At 46.5% G+C, this 17,699-nt stretch overlaps 1 protein-coding gene across 1 annotated transcript in view; it reads right to left on the reverse strand.

Annotated features, from left to right (window-relative positions):
- Nucleotides 1-11,499, reverse strand: part of LOC128654739 (zinc finger protein 37A) — a 130,688-nt gene extending 119,189 nt beyond the window's left edge. The window contains exon 1 of the mRNA XM_053708835.1: nt 9,120-11,499. Within this exon, the coding sequence (XP_053564810.1) occupies nt 9,120-9,128 (9 nt within the window). The 5' untranslated portion in view covers nt 9,129-11,499. The remainder of the gene's footprint in view (nt 1-9,119) is intronic.
- Between the last annotated feature and the right edge of the window lie 6,200 nt (nt 11,500-17,699).

Below are 17,699 nucleotides of genomic sequence, written 5' to 3' on the forward strand. Positions count from 1 at the left end.
ACATGTTGCCTGAAGACCTGTAGCTTGTACTGACTGAGCTCCTGGATACATGCTCCCTGAAGACCTGCAGCTTGTACTGACTGAGCTCCTGGATACATGTTACCTGAAGACCTGCAGCTTGTACTGACTGAGCTCCTGGAAGCATGTTACCTGAAGACCTGTAGCTTGTACTGACTGAGCTCCTAGATACATGTTGCCTGAAGACCTGTAGCTTGTACTGACTGAGCTCCTGGATACATGCTGCCTGAAGACCTGTAGCTTGTACTGACTGAGCTCCTGGGCATATGTTGCCTTAAGACCTGTAGCTTGTACTGACTGAGCTCCTTGATACATGTTACCTGAAGACCTGTAGCTTGTAATGACTGAGTTCCTGGAAGCATGTTACCAGAAGACCTGCAGCTTGTACTGACTGAGCTCCTGGAAGCATGTTACCTGAAGATCTGTAGCTTGTACTGACTGAGCTCCTGGAAGCATGTCACCTAAAGACCTGCGGCTTGTACTGACTAGCTCCTGGAAGCATGTTACCTAAAGACCTGCAGCTTGTACTGACTGAGCTCCTGGAAGCATGTTACCTGAAGACCTGCAGCTTGTACTGACTGAGCTCCTGGATACATGTTACCTGAAGACCTGCAGCTTGTACTGACTGAGCTCCTGGATACATGTTACCTGAAGACTTGTAGCTTGTACTGACTGAGCTCCTGGATACATGTTACCTGAAGACCTGCAGCTTGTACTGACTGAGCTCCTGGAAGCATGTTACCTGAAGACCTGCAGCTTGTACTGACTGAGCTCCTGGATACATGTTACCTGAAGACCTGCAGCTTGTACTGACTGAGCTCCTGGATACATGTTACCTGAAGACTTGTAGCTTGTACTGACTGAGCTCCTGGATACATGTTACCTGAAGACCTGCAGCTTGTACTGACTGAGCTCCTGGAAGCATGTTACCTGAAGACCTGTAGCTTGTACTGACTGAGCTCCTAGATACATGTTGCCTACAGACCTGCAGCTTGTACTGACTGAGCTCCTGGATACATGTTGCCTAAAGACCTGCAGCTTGTACTGTCTGAGCTCCTGGATACATGTTACCTGAAGACCTGTAGCTTGTACTGACTGAGCTCCTAGATACATGTTGCCTGAAGACCTGTAGCTTGTACTGACTGAGCTCCTAGATACATGTTGCCTGAAGACCTGTAGCTTGTACTGACTGAGCTCCTGGATACATGCTCCCTGAAGACCTGCAGCTTGTACTGACTGAGCTCCTGGATACATGTTACCTGAAGACCTGCAGCTTGTACTGACTGAGCTCCTGGAAGCATGTTACCTGAAGACCTGTAGCTTGTACTGACTGAGCTCCTAGATACATGTTGCCTGAAGACCTGTAGCTTGTACTGACTGAGCTCCTGGGCATATGTTGCCTGAAGACCTGTAGCTTGTACTGACTGAGCTCCTTGATACATGTTACCTGAAGACCTGTAGCTTGCAATGACTGAGTTCCTGGAAGCATGTTACCAGAAGACCTGCAGCTTGTACTGACTGAGCTCCTGGAAGCATGTTACCTGAAGATCTGTAGCTTGTACTGACTGAGCTCCTGGAAGCATGTCACCTAAAGACCTGCGGCTTGTACTGACTAGCTCCTGGAAGCATGTTACCTAAAGACCTGCAGCTTGTACTGACTGAGCTCCTGGAAGCATGTTGCCTGAAGACCTGCAGCTTATACTGACTGAGCTCCTGGAAGCATGTTGCCTGAAGACCTGCAGCTTGTACTGACTGAGCTCCTGGATACATGCTGCCTGAAGACCTGCAGCTTGTACTGACTGAGCTCCTGGATACATGCTGCCTGAAGACCTGTAGCTTGTACTGACTGAGCTCCTGGTTGTACATGTTACCTGAAGACTTGCAGCTTGTACTGACTGAGCTCCTGGATACATGTTGCCTGAAGACCTGCAGCTTGTACTGACTGAGCTCCTGGATACATGCTGCTGAAGATCTGTAGCTTGTACTGACTGAGCTCCTGGATGCTTGTTACCTGAAGACCTGCAGCTTGTACTAACTTAGCTCCTGGATACATGCTGCCTGAAGACCTGCAGCTTGTACTAAAAGAGCTCCTGGATACATACTGCCTGAAGACCTGCAGCTTATACAGACTGAGCTCCTGGAAACATGTTGCCTGAAGACCTGCAGCTTGTACTGACTGATCTCCTGGATACATGCTGCCTGAAGACCTGCAGCTTGTACTGACTGAGCTCCTGGATACATGTTGCCTGAAGACCTGATGCTTGTTACCTGAAGACCTGCAGCTTGTACTAACTTAGCTCCTGGATACATGCTGCCTGCAGACCTGCAGCTTGTACTGACTGAGCTCCTGGATACATACTGCCTGCAGACCTGCAGCTTGTACTGACTGAGCTCCTGGATACATGTTACCTGAAGACCTGCAGCTTGTACTGACTGAGCTCCTGGATACATACTGCCTGCAGACCTGCAGCTTGTACTGACTGAGCTCCTGGATACATGTTACCTGAAGACTTGTAGCTTGTAGTGACTGAGCTCCTGGATACATACTGCCTGAAGACCTGCAGCTTGTACTGACTGAGCTCCTAGATACATGCTGCCTGAAGACCTGCAGCTTGTACTGACTGAGCTCCTGGATACATGTTACCTGAAGACCTGCAGCTTGTATTGACTGAGCTCCTGGAAGCATGTTACCTGAAGACCTGTAGCTCGTACTGACTGAGCTCCTAGATACATGTTGCCTGAAGACCTGCAGCTTGTACTGACTGATCTCCTGGATACATACTGCCTGAAGACCTGCAGCTTATACAGACTGAGCTCCTGGAAACATGTTGCCTGAAGACCTGCAGCTTGTACTGACTGATCTCCTGGATACATGCTGCCTGAAGACCTGCAGCTTGTACTGACTGAGCTCCTGGATACATGTTGCCTGAAGACCTGATGCTTGTTACCTGAAGACCTGCAGCTTGTACTAACTTAGCTCCTGGATACATGCTGCCTGCAGACCTGCAGCTTGTACTGACTGAGCTCCTGGATACATACTGCCTGCAGACCTGCAGCTTGTACTGACTGAGCTCCTGGATACATGTTACCTGAAGACCTGCAGCTTGTACTGACTGAGCTCCTGGATACATACTGCCTGCAGACCTGCAGCTTGTACTGACTGAGCTCCTGGATACATGTTACCTGAAGACTTGTAGCTTGTAGTGACTGAGCTCCTGGATACATACTGCCTGAAGACCTGCAGCTTGTACTGACTGAGCTCCTAGATACATGCTGCCTGAAGACCTGCAGCTTGTACTGACTGAGCTCCTGGATACATGTTACCTGAAGACCTGCAGCTTGTATTGACTGAGCTCCTGGAAGCATGTTACCTGAAGACCTGTAGCTCGTACTGACTGAGCTCCTAGATACATGTTGCCTGAAGACCTGTAGCTTGTACTGACTGAGCTCCTGGATACATGTTGCCTGAAGACTTGTAGCTTGTACTGACTGAGCTCCTGGATACATGCTGCCTGAAGACCTGTAGCTTGTACTGACTGAGCTCCTGGATACATGCTGCCTGAAGACCTGTAGCTTGTACTGACTGAGCTCCTGGATACATGCTGCCTGAAAACCTGTAGCTTGTACTGACTGAGCTCCTGGAAGCATGTTACCTGAAGACCTGCAGCTTGTACTGACTGAGCTCCTGGAAGCATGTTACATAAAGACCTGCAGCTTGTACTGACTGAGCTCCTGGAAGCATGTTACCTAAAGACCTGCAGCATGTACTGACTGAGCTCCTGGAAGCATGTTACCTAAAGACCTGCAGCTTGTACTGACTGAGCTCCTGGAAGCATGTTACCTAAAGACCTGCAGCTTGTACTGACTGAGCTCCTGGAAGCATGTTGCCTGAAGACCTGCAGCTTGTACTGACTGAGCTCCTGGATACATGCTGCCTGAAGACCTGCAGCTTGTACTGACTGAGCTCCTGGACACATGCTGCCTGAAGACCTGCAGCTTGTACTGACTGAGCTCCTAGATACATGTTGCCTGAAGACCTGCAGCTTGTACTGACTAAGCTCCTGGATACATGCTGCCTGAAGACCTGTAGCTTGTACTGACTGAGCTCCTGGATACATGCTGCCTGAGGATCTGCAGCTTGTACTGACTGAGCTCCTGGAAGCATGTTGCCTGAAGACCTGCAGCTTGTACTGACTGAGCTCCTGGATACATGCTGCTTGAAGACCTACAGCTTGTACTGACTGAGCTCCTAGATACATGCTGCCTGAGGATCTGCAGCTTGTACTGACTGAGCTCCTGGATACATGCAGCTGAAGATCTGTAGCTTGTACTGACTGAGCTCCTAGATACATGCTGCCTGAGGATCTGCAGCTTGTACTGACTGAGCTCCTGGACACATGCTGCTTGAAGACCTACAGCTTGTACTGATTGAGCTCCTAGATACATGCTGCCTGAGGATCTGCAGCTTGTACTGACTGAGCTCCTGGATACATGTTGCCTGAAGACCTGCAGCTTGTACTGACTGAGCTCCTGGATACATGCTGCCTGAAGACCTGTAGCTTGTACTCACTGAGCTCCTGGATACATGCTGCCTGAGGATCTGCAGCTTGTACTGACTGAGCTCCTGGATACATGCAGCTGAAGATCTGTAGCTTGTACTGACTGAGCTCCTGGATGCGTGTTACCTGAAGACCTGCAGCTTGTACTGACTGAGCTCCTGGAAGCATGTTACCTGAAGACCTGCAGCTTGTACTGACTGAGCTCCTGGAAGCATGTTACCTGAAGACCTGCAGCTTGTACTGACTGAGCTCCTGGATACATGTTGCCTGAAGACCTGTAGCTTGTACTGACTGAGCTCCTGGATGCTTGTTACCTGAAGACCTGTAGCTCGTACTGACTGAGCTCCTAGATACATGTTGCCTGAAGACATGTAGCTTGTACTGACTGAGCTCCTGGATACATGTTGCCTGAAGACCTGTAGCTTGTACTGACTGAGCTCCTGGATACATGTTGCCTGAAGACCTGCAGCTTGTAGTGACTGAGCTCTTGGATACATGTTGCCTGAAGACTTGTAGCTTGTACTGACTGAGCTCCTGGAAGCATGTTATCTGAAGACCTGCAGCTTGTACTGACTGAGCTCTTTGATACATGTTGCCTGAAGACCTGTAGCTTGTACTGACTGAGCTCCTGGATGCTTGTTACCTGAAGACCTGCAGCTTGTACTGACTGAGCTCCTGGAAGCATGTTGCCTGAAGACCGGCAGCTTGTACTGACTGAGCTCCTGCAAGCATGCTACCTGAAGACCTGCAGCTTGTACTGACTGAGCTCCTGGATACATGTTGCCTGAAGACCTGTAGCTTGTACTGACTGAGCTCCTGGATGCTTGTTACCTGAAGACCTGCAGCTTGTACTGACTGAGCTCCTGGAAGCATGCTACCTGAAGACCTGCAGCTTGTACTGATTGAGCTCCTGGATACATGTTGCCTGAAGACCTGCAGCTTGTACTGACTGAGCTCCTGGATGCGTGTTACCTAAAGACCTGCAGCTTGTACTGACTGAGCTCCTGGAAGCATGTTACCTGAATACCTGCAGCTTGTACTGACTGAGCTCCTGGATACATATTACATGAAGACCTGTAGCTTATACTGACTGAGCTCCTGGTTGTACATGTTACCTGAAGACCTGCAGCTTATACTGACTGAGCTCCTGGATACATGTTGCCTGAAGACCTGCAGCTTGTACTGACTGAGCTCCTAGATACATGTTACCTGAAGACCTGCAGCTTGTACTGTCTGAGCTCCTGGATACATGCTGCCTGAAGACCTGCAGCTTGTACTGACTGAGCTCCTGGATACATGTTACCTGAAGACCTGCAGCTTGTACTGACTGAGCTCCTAGATACATGTTACCTGAAGACCTGCAGCTTGTACTGACTGAGCTCCTAGATACATGTTACCTGAAGACCTGCAGCTTGTACTGATTGAGCTCCTGGATACATGTTGCCTGAAGACCTGCAGCTTGTACTGACTGAGCTCCTGGATACATGTTACCTGAAGACTTGTAGCTTGTACTGACTGAGCTCCTGGATACATGTTGCCTGAAGACCTGCAGCTTGTACTGACTGAGTTTCTGGATGCTTGTTACCTGAAGACTTGTAGCTTGTACTGTCTGAGCTCCTGGATACATGTTACCTGAAGACTTGTAGCTTGTACTGACTGAGCTCCTGGATACATGCTGCCTGAAGACCTGCAGCTTGTACTGACTGAGCTCTTGGATACATGTTGCCTGAAGACCTGCAGCTTGTACTGACTGAGCTCCTGGAAGCATGTTACCTGAAGACCTGCAGCTTGTACTGTCTGAGCTCCTGGATACATGTTGCCTGAAGACCTGTAGCTTGTACTGACTGAGCTCCTGGATACATGTTACCTGAAGACTTGTAGCTTGTACTGACTGAGCTCCTGGATACATGTTACCTGAAGACCTGCAGCTTGTACTGACTGAGCTCCTGGAAGCATGTTACCTGAAGACCTGCAGCTTGTACTGACTGAGCTCCTGGATGCTTGTTACCTGAAGACTTGTAGCTTGTACTGACTGAGCTCCTGGATACATGTTACCTGAAGACCTGCAGCTTGTACTGACTGAGCTCCTGGATACATGTTACCTGAAGACCTGCAGCTTGTACTGACTGAGCTCCTGGAAGCATGTTACCTGAAGACCTGCAGCTTGTACTGTCTGAGCTCCTGGATACATGTTACCTGAAGACCTGCAGCTTGTACTGACTGAGTTTCTGGATGCGTGTTACCTGAAGACTTGTAGCTTGTACTGTCTGAGCTCCTGGATACATGTTACCTGAAGACTTGTAGCTTGTACTGACTGAGCTCCTGGATACATGCTGCCTGAAGACCTGCAGCTTGTACTGACTGAGCTCTTGGATACATGTTGCCTGAAGACCTGCAGCTTGTACTAACTGAGCTCCTGGATACATGTTACCTGAAGACTTGTAGCTTGTACTGACTGAGCTCCTGGATACATGTTGCCTGAAGACCTGCAGCTTGTACTGACTGAGCTCCTGGATACATGTTGCCTGAAGACCTGCAGCTTGTACTGACTGAGCTCTTGGATACATGTTGCCTGAAGACCTGCAGCTTGTACTGACTGAGCTCCTGGATACATGTTGCCTGAAGACCTGCAGCTTGTACTGACTGAGCTCCTAGATACATGTTGCCTGAAGACCTGCAGCTTGTACTGACTGAGCTCCTGGATACATGTTGCCTGAAGACCTGCAGCTTGTACTGACTGAGCTCCTGGATACATGTTACCTGAAGACCTGCAGCTTGTACTGACTGAGCTCCTAGATACATGTTACCTGAAGACCTGCAGCTTGTACTGACTGAGCTCCTAGATACATGTTGCCTGAAGACCTGCAGCTTGTACTGACTGAGCTCCTAGATACATGTTGCCTGAAGACCTGCAGCTTGTACTGACTGAGCTCCTAGATACATGTTGCCTGAAGACCTGCAGCTTGTACTGACTGAGCTCCTGGTTTTACATGTGTGTCACGTTGCATATAGCAGTGTATATATCAAGCACTGTATGATAAACTTGAGTGGCAGAAACAAAGATAAAAGCAGCCAAAATTCCAAAGCAAAATATAAATCAAATCAACAAAGATAGGTTTAAACAAAAAACAATTTTCAGAGAAAGTGTCAAAGATCATAGCAAGGAAAATTTCAGAAACCATAAAGAAAGTACAGTAGAATAACCTTAGATAAACACTCAGAGAAGAACAAAACAACAAAAAGAGGCTACCAAAAATGTGTAAGAAACAGAATTGTACCATTTTAAGTTGTAGATTAATACAAATATCAACCGCACTACAATGTGTAATCTTATTGCAATATTATTATTCTTTATTTATAAAGCGTGGAATTTGTTGGCGCTTTATAAATAAAGAATAATAATAATCTCTGGCAGCTCCAAAACACAATCAACAGGAGGCAGACAAATAACTGTGCTCAATTTGATAAATGTGTCCAGGGAAGCTTTACAGGACAATTTTCTTTCCAGTGGATCAAGTATTCTCCTTAATATTCTTCCTCAAAGACTGCAGTAAAGCTGGATGGAGAACATCTCAAACTCATATGTGGGAAATTGAATTCATACAAGCTCATCTTTTCAGGTGACACTGACACTATAGTGTGGTCTAATTCAAGCTGGTAAGGACATAGCAAGAAAATATTATCTTACAGTATTAGTAGCAGTCCAATAGTATACAGTTGTCCATCAACCCAAGAGCAGAATACAAAGGGGATCACTGTAGTCAAGTACCATAGCTTTAAGAAATGTGACATAGTGTGTAAAAATGACTGTGACCCCCCAGCAAAGTGTTGGTAGGAAATTAACTCATTATTGGGAACAAGTCTTAGAAAAAACAGGTAGAGGAACACACAGTCACAGCCTCAGACATCTGCACATCAGAAGCCTTCACAAAACCTGAAAAGAAAAAGGGACCCTGAAGAAGCAGATGCATCTTTGCAGGTAATCTTCTGTAGGCTCAGAGTGAAGGCCTAGTGAATGTCTAGCTGAAGATTGCGGCAAGAGACAAAGATGGAGGCAATATAAAGAAGCTAATCAGCAGGTAGAGACAGGAAAAGGTGAAACCAGGTGAGAAAGACAGCAACAATCATAACGTGTGGCCAGGAAGACCATACTGGTACAGAAGAGCAGACTACACGGAACAGGTGCAAAATGCACATGCACGAGGCAGCAACGTCAGGAACGTAAACTACATGAACAAATGAGTCTGTGTTCTGGGGAACTAAGTTAACAATAATGTAGGGAGGCATGCGCCAAACCAGATGCAGCAAACAGTATCAGTGGGGCAGTGTCAGTTTGTGCCGCTGTGTATGCAGCAACAAGCGTATGCGACAGCGTATTTATATGGCACTGTGGCCATGAGTATATGAGAATTGGATTATATATTTAGCATAGAGAATATACACATGCCGTATCTTTGTATATTGTGGTGTGGAACTATTGGGCAGTATAAAGTCATGTGTGTGCGTGTAACCTCTGCGCAGCAGTCTCAGATACCCAGTCACCTGCAGCATGGCTGTATATATGGAGCAGTCTCTGACAACCTTCTCCAGATGTCCAAATCTGATCAGGATCTTCTAGTCCTTTTGTGAATTTGCATAAAACTGCACAATTTTTCTTCAGCTCCTCCAGAAGTCTTTATTTCACTTTTTCCATTTTGTGTCTGTCTCATACACAGTCACACGCTATCTCTTCAGACTGCAAACACTCAATAATGTCACCACACATAGTTTGTGCTCTTCCTGTTTCTTGCTATTAAATCCCTGACTGCCCATGTTCATAGTATTGTCACAGATGAGATGTCACATGTCCCTCAGGGCACTCTACTCCTCAGTAGTTCTGTCTAGCACTAGCTCTCCTGCAAACTGCTTTATTATTGCTAATGTCAGTTTGTAATTTAGTTCTCACTCCAGAAATGATATCTCTTTCCCAAACCTCCTTCTTGTAACTATCTCATTGCTTAATCTGTCTCTTTCCTGCACTTCTTCCTCTCTTGTGCACTGAGCAGACTGTTACTTTCCTGTAGATTCCTCTCTCACCCTCTGAGCACTATGATGCCTAATTGCACCTGTCTCTCTGTTTAGGTCACACTCTTTCTCTGTATAGGTCTGTCTCGCTCACTCTCTCTCTGTTTAGGTCTCACTCTCTCTCTGTATAGGTCTGTCTCACTCACTCTCTCTCTGTTTAGGTCTCACTCTCTCTCTGCTTAGGTCTCACTCTCTCTCTGCTTAGGTCTCACTCTCTCTCTGCTTAGGTCTCACTCTCTCTCTGCTTAGGTCTCACTCTCTCTCTGTTTTGGTCTCACTCTCTCTCTGTTTTGGTCTCACTCTCAATGCATAGGTTTCTCTCTCTGTATAGCTCTCACTCTCTCTCTCTGTTTAGGTCTCTCTGTTTAGGTCTCACTCTCAATGCATAGGTCTCTCTCTCTGTATAGCTCTCACTCTCTCTCTGTTTAGGTCTCACTCTCTCTTTATAGCTCTGTATAGGTCTCTATCTGTGTATACCTCTCACTCTCTCTCTGTGTAGGTCTTACTCTCTCTCTGTGTTGGTCTTACTCTCTCTCTCTGTAGGTCTTTCTCTCTCTCTGTAGGTCTTACTCTCTCTCTGTGTAGGTCTTACTCTCTCTCTGTGTAGGTCTTACTCTCTCTCTGTGTAGGTCTTACTCTCTCTCTGTATAGATCTCAATCTCTCTCTGTATAGGTCTCTATCTCAGTTTAGGTCTCACTGTTTATATTTCACTCTCTCTGTTTAGGTCTCACTATCTCTCACTCTGTATAGGTCTCACTCTCTCTATATAGGTCTGTCTCACTCACTCTCTCTCTGTATAGGTCTCTCTCTCTGTTTAGGTCTCACTCTCTCTCTGTTTAGGTCTCACTCTCTCTCTGTATAGGTCTGTCTCACTCACTCTCTCTCTGTATAGGTGTCTCTCTCTCTGCTTAGGTCTCACTCTCTCTCTGTATAGGTCTCTCTCTCTCTCTGCTTAGGTCTCACACTCTCTCTGTATAGGTCTCACTCTCTCTCTGTATAGGTCTGTCTCACTCACTCTCTCTCTCTCTGTATAGGTCTCTCTCTCTGTTTAGGTCTCACTCTCTCTCTGCTTAGGTCTCACTCTCTCTCAGCTTAGGTCTCACTCTCTCTCAGCTTAGGTCTCACTCTCTCTCAGCTTAGGTATCACTCTCTCTGTTTAGGTCTCACTCTTGCTTTCAGTCAACGACCACTAACCCTTTCCTGCAGATCTTCCAAACCTTATACACTCTGTAGTTTCTCCCACGTTACAAACTGTGCAGTCTCTCCCCCTCTCCTGTTTCTGAACACTTCCTGGGTTTCAATCTGTCCTAAAAAAAAAACAATTACAGGCCCAGCAGTGTCTCTGTTAGAGTTTAATACACAGGATATCCCTGTCCTTCTGATGTTACTGCAGTCTCTCTCCTTCAGCACTCACTTTACATTAACTTAGCAGAGTCTGTCCCTGCAGCTCTCAAGCTGTTTCTTCTCCTCTCAGTGCTGTCTCTCCCTACTGCTCTCAGGCGGTCTCTCCCCCTCTCAAGCTGTCTCTCTTACTCTCAGTCCTGTCTCTCTCTGCAGCTCTCAGTACTGTCTCTCCCTACTGCTCTGTGCTGTCTCTCCCTTCTGCTCTCAGTGCTGTCTCTCCCTGCAGCTCTCAGTGCTGTCTCTCCCTGCAGCTCTCAGTGCTGTCTCTCCCTGCAGCTCTCATTGCTGTCTCTCCGTGCTGTCTCTCTCTGCAGCTCTCAGTGCTGTCTCTCCGTGCTGTCTCTCCCTGCAGCTCTCAGTGCTGTCTCTCTCTGCAGCTCTCAATGCTGTCTCTCCCTGCAGCTCTCAGGCTGTCTCTCCCTGCAGCTCTCAGTGCTGTCTCTCCGTGCTGTCTCTCCCTGCAGCTCTCAGTGCTGTCTCTCCCTGCAGCTCTCAGTGCTGTCTCTCCCTGCAGCTCTCAGTGCTGTCTCTCCCTGCAGCTCTCAGTGTTGTCTCTCCCTGCAGCTCTCAGTGCTGTCTCTCCCTGCAGCTCTCAGTGCTGTCTCTCCCTGCAGCTCTCAGTGCTGTCTCTCCCTGCAGCTATCAGTGCTGTCTCTCCCTGCAGCTCTCAGTGCTGTCTCTCCCTGCAGCTCTCAGGCTGTCTCTCCCTGCAGCTCTCAGTGCTGTCTCTCCCTGCAGCTCTCAGTGCTGTCTCTCCCTGCAGTTCTCAGTGCTGTCTCTCCCTGCAGTTCTCAGGCTGTCTCTCCCTGCAGCTCTCAGTGCTGTCTCTCCCTGCAGCTCTCAGTGCTGTCTCTCCCTGCAGCTCTCCGTGCTGTCTCTCCCTGCAGTTCTCAGTGCTGTCTCTCCCTGCAGTTCTCAGTGCTGTCTCTCCCTGCAGTTCTCAGGCTGTCTCTCCCTGCAGCTCTCAGGCTGTCTCTCCCTGCAGTTCTCAGGCTGTCTCTCCCTGCAGCTCTCAGTGCTGTCTCTCCCTGCAGCTCTCAGTGCTGTCTCTCCCTGCAGCTCTCAGTGCTGTCTCTCCCTGCAGCTCTCAGGCTGTCTCTCCCTGCAGCTATCAGTGCTGTCTCTCCCTGCAGCTCTCAGTGCTGTCTCTCCCTGCAGCTCTCAGTGCTGTCTCTCCCTGCAGCTCTCAGGCTGTCTCTCCCTGCAGCTCTCAGGCTGTCTCTCCCTGCAGCTCTCAGGCTGTCTCTCCCTGCAGCTCTCAGTGCTGTCTCTCCCTGCAGCTCTCAGGCTGTCTCTCCCTGCAGCTCTCAGGCTGTCTCTCCCGGCAGCTCTCAGTGCTGTCTCTCCCTGCAGTTCTCAGTGCTGTCTCTCCCTGCAGTTCTCAGGCTGTCTCTCCCTGCAGCTCTCAGTGCTGTCTCTCCCTGCAGCTCTCAGTGCTGTCTCTCCCTGCAGCTCTCAGTGCTGTCTCTCCCTGCAGCTCTCAGTGCTGTCTCTCCCTGCAGCTCTCAGTGCTGTCTCTCCCTGCAGCTCTCAGTGCTGTCTCTCCCTGCAGCTCTCAGTGCTGTCTCTCCCTGCAGCTCTCAGTGCTGTCTCTCCCTGCAGCTCTCAGGCTGTCTCTCCCTGCAGCTCTCAGTGCTGTCTCTCCCTGCAGCTCTCAGTGCTGTCTCTCCCTGCAGCTCTCAGTGCTGTCTCTCCCTGCAGCTCTCAGTGCTGTCTCTCCCTGCAGCTCTCAGGCTGTCTCTCCCTGCAGCTCTCAGTGCTGTCTCTCCCTGCAGCTCTCAGGCTGTCTCTCCCTGCAGTTCTCAGGCTGTCTCTCCCTGCAGCTCTCAGGCTGTCTCTCCCTGCAGCTCTCAGTGCTGTCTCTCCCTGCAGCTCTCAGTGCTGTCTCTCCCTGCAGCTCTCAGTGCTGTCTCTCCCTGCTGCTCTCAGCCTCTCCCTGCAGCTGTCACATTACACTCCCCCTGTCACACACAGTCAAGCAGCCGTCTCACACAAGCCCTGCAGTCTCCCAGTTACACAGATGTTTCACTCAGTTTCTCAGACCCTCCCAGCCCAAGTCTCCCTCCATCTCCCAGTAGTGCTTTGCGGCAAACTCAGACGCAGGCAGGGAGAGACCACTGTGAGAGTGAGCGGGGGGGAGGGGCTGGGAGAGACCATGTGCTGATAATGGGGAAGTCATCAGTAGCAATTAGAAATATCCCGAGACAACCAGTGGCCCCATAGTATTTACAGCAAACCCCTGTGCACAGGGTGTTTATCTTATTGTAACTCGTGTGCATGAGATAATTGCCTTTGTATTACTGAATAACTCATTCATTATTGTTTAGTATTAAAGGGACAGTCAGTCCAAAATAAGCTTTCATGATTGAGATAGGGCAAGTCATTTTAAATAATTTTCCAATTTACTTTCATCACCAATTTTGCTGTGTTCTCTTAGTATTCTTAGTTGAAAGCTAAACCTAGGAGGTTCATATGCTAATTTCTAAGCCCTTGAAGGCCGCCTCTTCTCTCAGGGCATTTTGACAATTTTTCACCACTAGAGGGTCCTAGTTCATGTGTATCATATAGATAACACTGTGCTCACGCCCGTGGAGTTCATAGTTGCCAACATTTAAAAAAAAAAATCCAGGGACACTTTGCAGCAGAGCAAGCAAGCGGGTTACTGGAGTATTGACGACCTACTGTTCAACTGCTCCGCCCACTCAGTTCTACAATCAAAACACACCCATTTGAAAGTAATAGTATAATTTAGACTTATCCATAGTTTATTATACAGATTACAGCACCAAGCTCTTGCACCTACCCAGTCTCTGGAACACATTCTGGGCATATGGTTATTTTTACAACACGGCATCAAAATTAGAAAGACAAATAATATGTGAACCCATTCAATAATAATAACAATATTCCATTAGAAATTGGTGAAAAAATATATCGACAAATTGGTGAAAAAAAATATAAAAGCAACAATGATAATGAAAAATAAAAGAAAAAAGTGCTTATCGTTTAGTTGAGTCCCAATTCGGTAATGCAGAAGAAAATGACTTAAACCGTCAAAGTCTCTGTAAAGAGAATAGAGAGTTCTTATCACAATATAGGTGTTCAATGTGCAGCAGGCAGCTGGTCTTTAATGGTGTCTGATCAGAACAAATCTAAAGATGGAACAAGAGAAGACAGCGCCTCATAGCGCAAATAAATTTCAAAAGAAAAAGGGGTGTGCAATCACATCAGAGGACGTCAAATGTAGATATACTCACAAGAGCATTGGCACCCTTAAAGAAGAAGGTGCAAATGTGCAGGCTGACGTTTATTCAGCAGTCAGTACGCTGTATAATGGACAAACAGGTCACCGCCGATGCAGCCGTGGACTCTCCCCCACAATCTGAGGCAGAATTCTATGGAGCCGTGCTGTGTGGGAGAAGACAAGCAACTCTCCCCTGCGTGTGTAACACTCGGCACCCGGGTCGATGTTTAAAATAAACAATTCACAGTAAAAATAATCTGTCCGTGACAGAATGGCTTGGCATGTGAATGAAAACGCCACAACAAGTCAGGCTGTGGTATTAAAATATTTTAAAAATATTTATTGTTTGAGCTTTAGACGCGTTTCTCGGCCACAAGCTCCTGGCCGTTTCATCAAGTACATAATACTTTGTACTTGATGAAACGGCCAGGAGCTTGTGGCCGAGAAACGGAACTCCTTGAAGAACTAAATTTAAACTCCAGGGAGGAGTAATTGGTCTAAATACAGGCTTAATTCTAGTTAGAGCCTGACAAAAAGACTGAACTGGCACATCTGCCAAACGTTTGTGAAACAAAATTGACAAAGCAGAAATTTGTCCCTTTAAGGAACTTGCTGATAACCATTTTTCCAATCCTGCTTGGAGAAAAGATAGAATCCTGGGAATCCTAACTTACTCCATGAGTAACTCTTGGATTCACAACAAAAAAGATATTTACGCCATATGTTTTGTTAGATTTTTCTAGCCTGTATCAAAGTATTGATGACCGAATCAGAGAATCCTCGCTTAGATAAAATCAAGCATTCAATCTCCACACAGTCAGCTGCAGAGAAATTAGATTTGGATGTTGGAAAGGACCTTGAATGAGAAAGTCCTGTCTCAAAGGAAGTTTCCACGGTGGCAGAGAGGACATGTCCACTAGATCCGCATACAAAGTCCTGCGTGGATTACTGAAGCTCTCTCCTGTTTGATTTGCACAATCACGCATGGAAGGAGAGGAAACTGTGGAAACACATAAGCTAGGCTGAACGACCAAGGCACTGTCAAGGCATCTATCAGTTCTGCCTGATGATCCCTCGACCTGTATCCGTATCTTGGAAGCTTGGCATTCTGTCGAGATGCTATCAGATCCAGTTCCGGTCTGCCCCATCGGAGAATCAGTGAGGCAAACACCTCCGGGTGGAGTTCCCACTCCCCCAGAAGAAAGGTCTGTCGACTTAGAAAATCCGCTTCCAAGTTCTCTACTCCTGGGATGTAAATTGCTGACAGATAACAAGAGTGAGCCTCCGCCCATCGAATTATCTTGGATACTTCTATCATCGCTAAGGAACTCCTTGTTCCTCCCTGATGATTGATATATGCCACAGTCGTGATGTTGTCTGACTGGAATCTGATTAATTTGTTCAAAGCCAACTGAGGCCACACCTGAAGTGCATTGAGTCTTCAGGGAATTCCAGACTGCATCCAGACAACCACCAAAGAAGAGAGTCTCTGGTCTCCTGATCTAGATTTATCCGAGGAGATAAATCCGCATAATCCCCATTCCACTGAACGAGCATGCACAGCTGCAGTGGTCTGAGATGAAAGCAAGCAAACGGAATGATATCCATTGCCGCTACCATTAATCCAATGACCTCCATACACTGAGCCACTGATGGCCGAGGAATGGACTGAAGTGCTTGGCAAGTATTTAGAATCTTTGCTTTCCTGACCTCCGTCAGGAATATTTTCATGTCTACCGAGCCTTTCAGAGTTCCCAAGAAGGGAACCCTTGTCTGTGGAACTAGTGAACTCTTCTCTATGTTCACCTTCCAACCCTGAGTTCTCAGGAAAGACAACACTGTATCCGTGTGAGATTTTGTCAGTTGATAAGTTGACGCCTGAATCGAAATATTGTCTAGATAAGGCGCCACTGCTATGCCTCGCGGTCTGAGAACCGCCAGAAGTGACCCTAGAACCTTTGTGAAGATTCTGGGTGCTGTGGCCAACCCGAAGGGAAGAGCCACAAAATGATAATGTTTGTCCAGGAAGGCAAACCTTAGAAACTGATGATGATCCTTGTTAATAGGAATATGAGGCATCCTTCAAATCCACGGTAGTCATATATTGACCCTCCTGGATCATTGGTAAGATTGTTCGTATAGTCTCCATCTTGAATGATGGGACTCTGAGAAACTTGTTTAGACAAATTTAAAATTATATATCCAAGCGCCAACAAAAAGAGTGTTTAGTTCAATATCCATTCCATTTCTGGATGTAAGTACAAAAATTGACAAGCAGTAAAAAGTGATAATAACAGTGTACTGTTTCCTATGTTCTACCTTGGTGTTTCCAAGTAAATAAAGTTGTTACGTGGTGACACTTGTTATTTACAAAAGAAGAAACTGCCAACGATTAAAGATCCATTTGGGAAGATGGTGAAAGGATTTTTTCCATGTCATACATGTAAAGCATGTAAAAATGGAGTAAAAACTACAGAATTTCAATCCAATCACAACACACAGAAGTATAAAATAAAAGAACTGATCCGATGCCATGATAGGAATGTCATTTATCTACTTCAATGCCCATGTGGATTACAATACGTTGGACAGACATCCAGACAGTTGAAGGACCGAATACGTGAACACCTTCTCTGTATTGAGAAGTTAAGCAAAGAAACCCCCCTATATAACCATTTCTTTGAAAAACACCATGGAGAAGTAAAATCTGTGAAATACATGGGAATAAAAAAGGTTCACAAAAATTGGAGAGGAGGTGATCACGAAAGAAGACTTCTGATAGAAGAATCGAAATGGATCTTTCATATGGACTGTCTATACCCAAGAGGGTTAAACAATAAAGAAGACTTGTCCCATCTTTGGAATCTAACCTAAAACACACAAATTCTAGATGTAATAACATAATAACCTCTGTGAAAAAGAAAAAAGAGAATTGACCTAACACTTTTAAAAAACCTAAAAAACCTCAAATACAGAATGCCAATGGTCTAAAATTCTTGAAAAAAGAAAAAAACAGGGAGAACTGATCTTATAACCTCCACTGAGGAAACCTGAAATGCAGATACCGATACAAAAAAAGACATCAACAAAATACCTTCACTGAAGAAATTTTGAAATGTAGATATCCATACAGGAAGGATATCCAGAAAATTTGAACAGAAAAAACCCTCATACTTTAAACCAACAAACTTGTCTCTAAATAGAATAAAAAGGAAAGTCTCCACAAGATAAGATCTGACCTAAACGTTACATAGAAAATGTGATCCCAAAAATTCTTTCCGGACAAGAACTACAAGAAGATTCTGAAATTAGAAGAATATGATTCAATCATAGTAGTCTGTTTAAGGCAAACAGTGTAATATCTAAACATGATATATAACATGTTATAGAAGAACTGTAAGAAAGAATC

Source organism: Bombina bombina, chromosome 3 (assembly GCF_027579735.1).
Source record: "Bombina bombina isolate aBomBom1 chromosome 3, aBomBom1.pri, whole genome shotgun sequence".
Classification (NCBI taxonomy): Eukaryota; Metazoa; Chordata; class Amphibia; order Anura; family Bombinatoridae; genus Bombina; species Bombina bombina.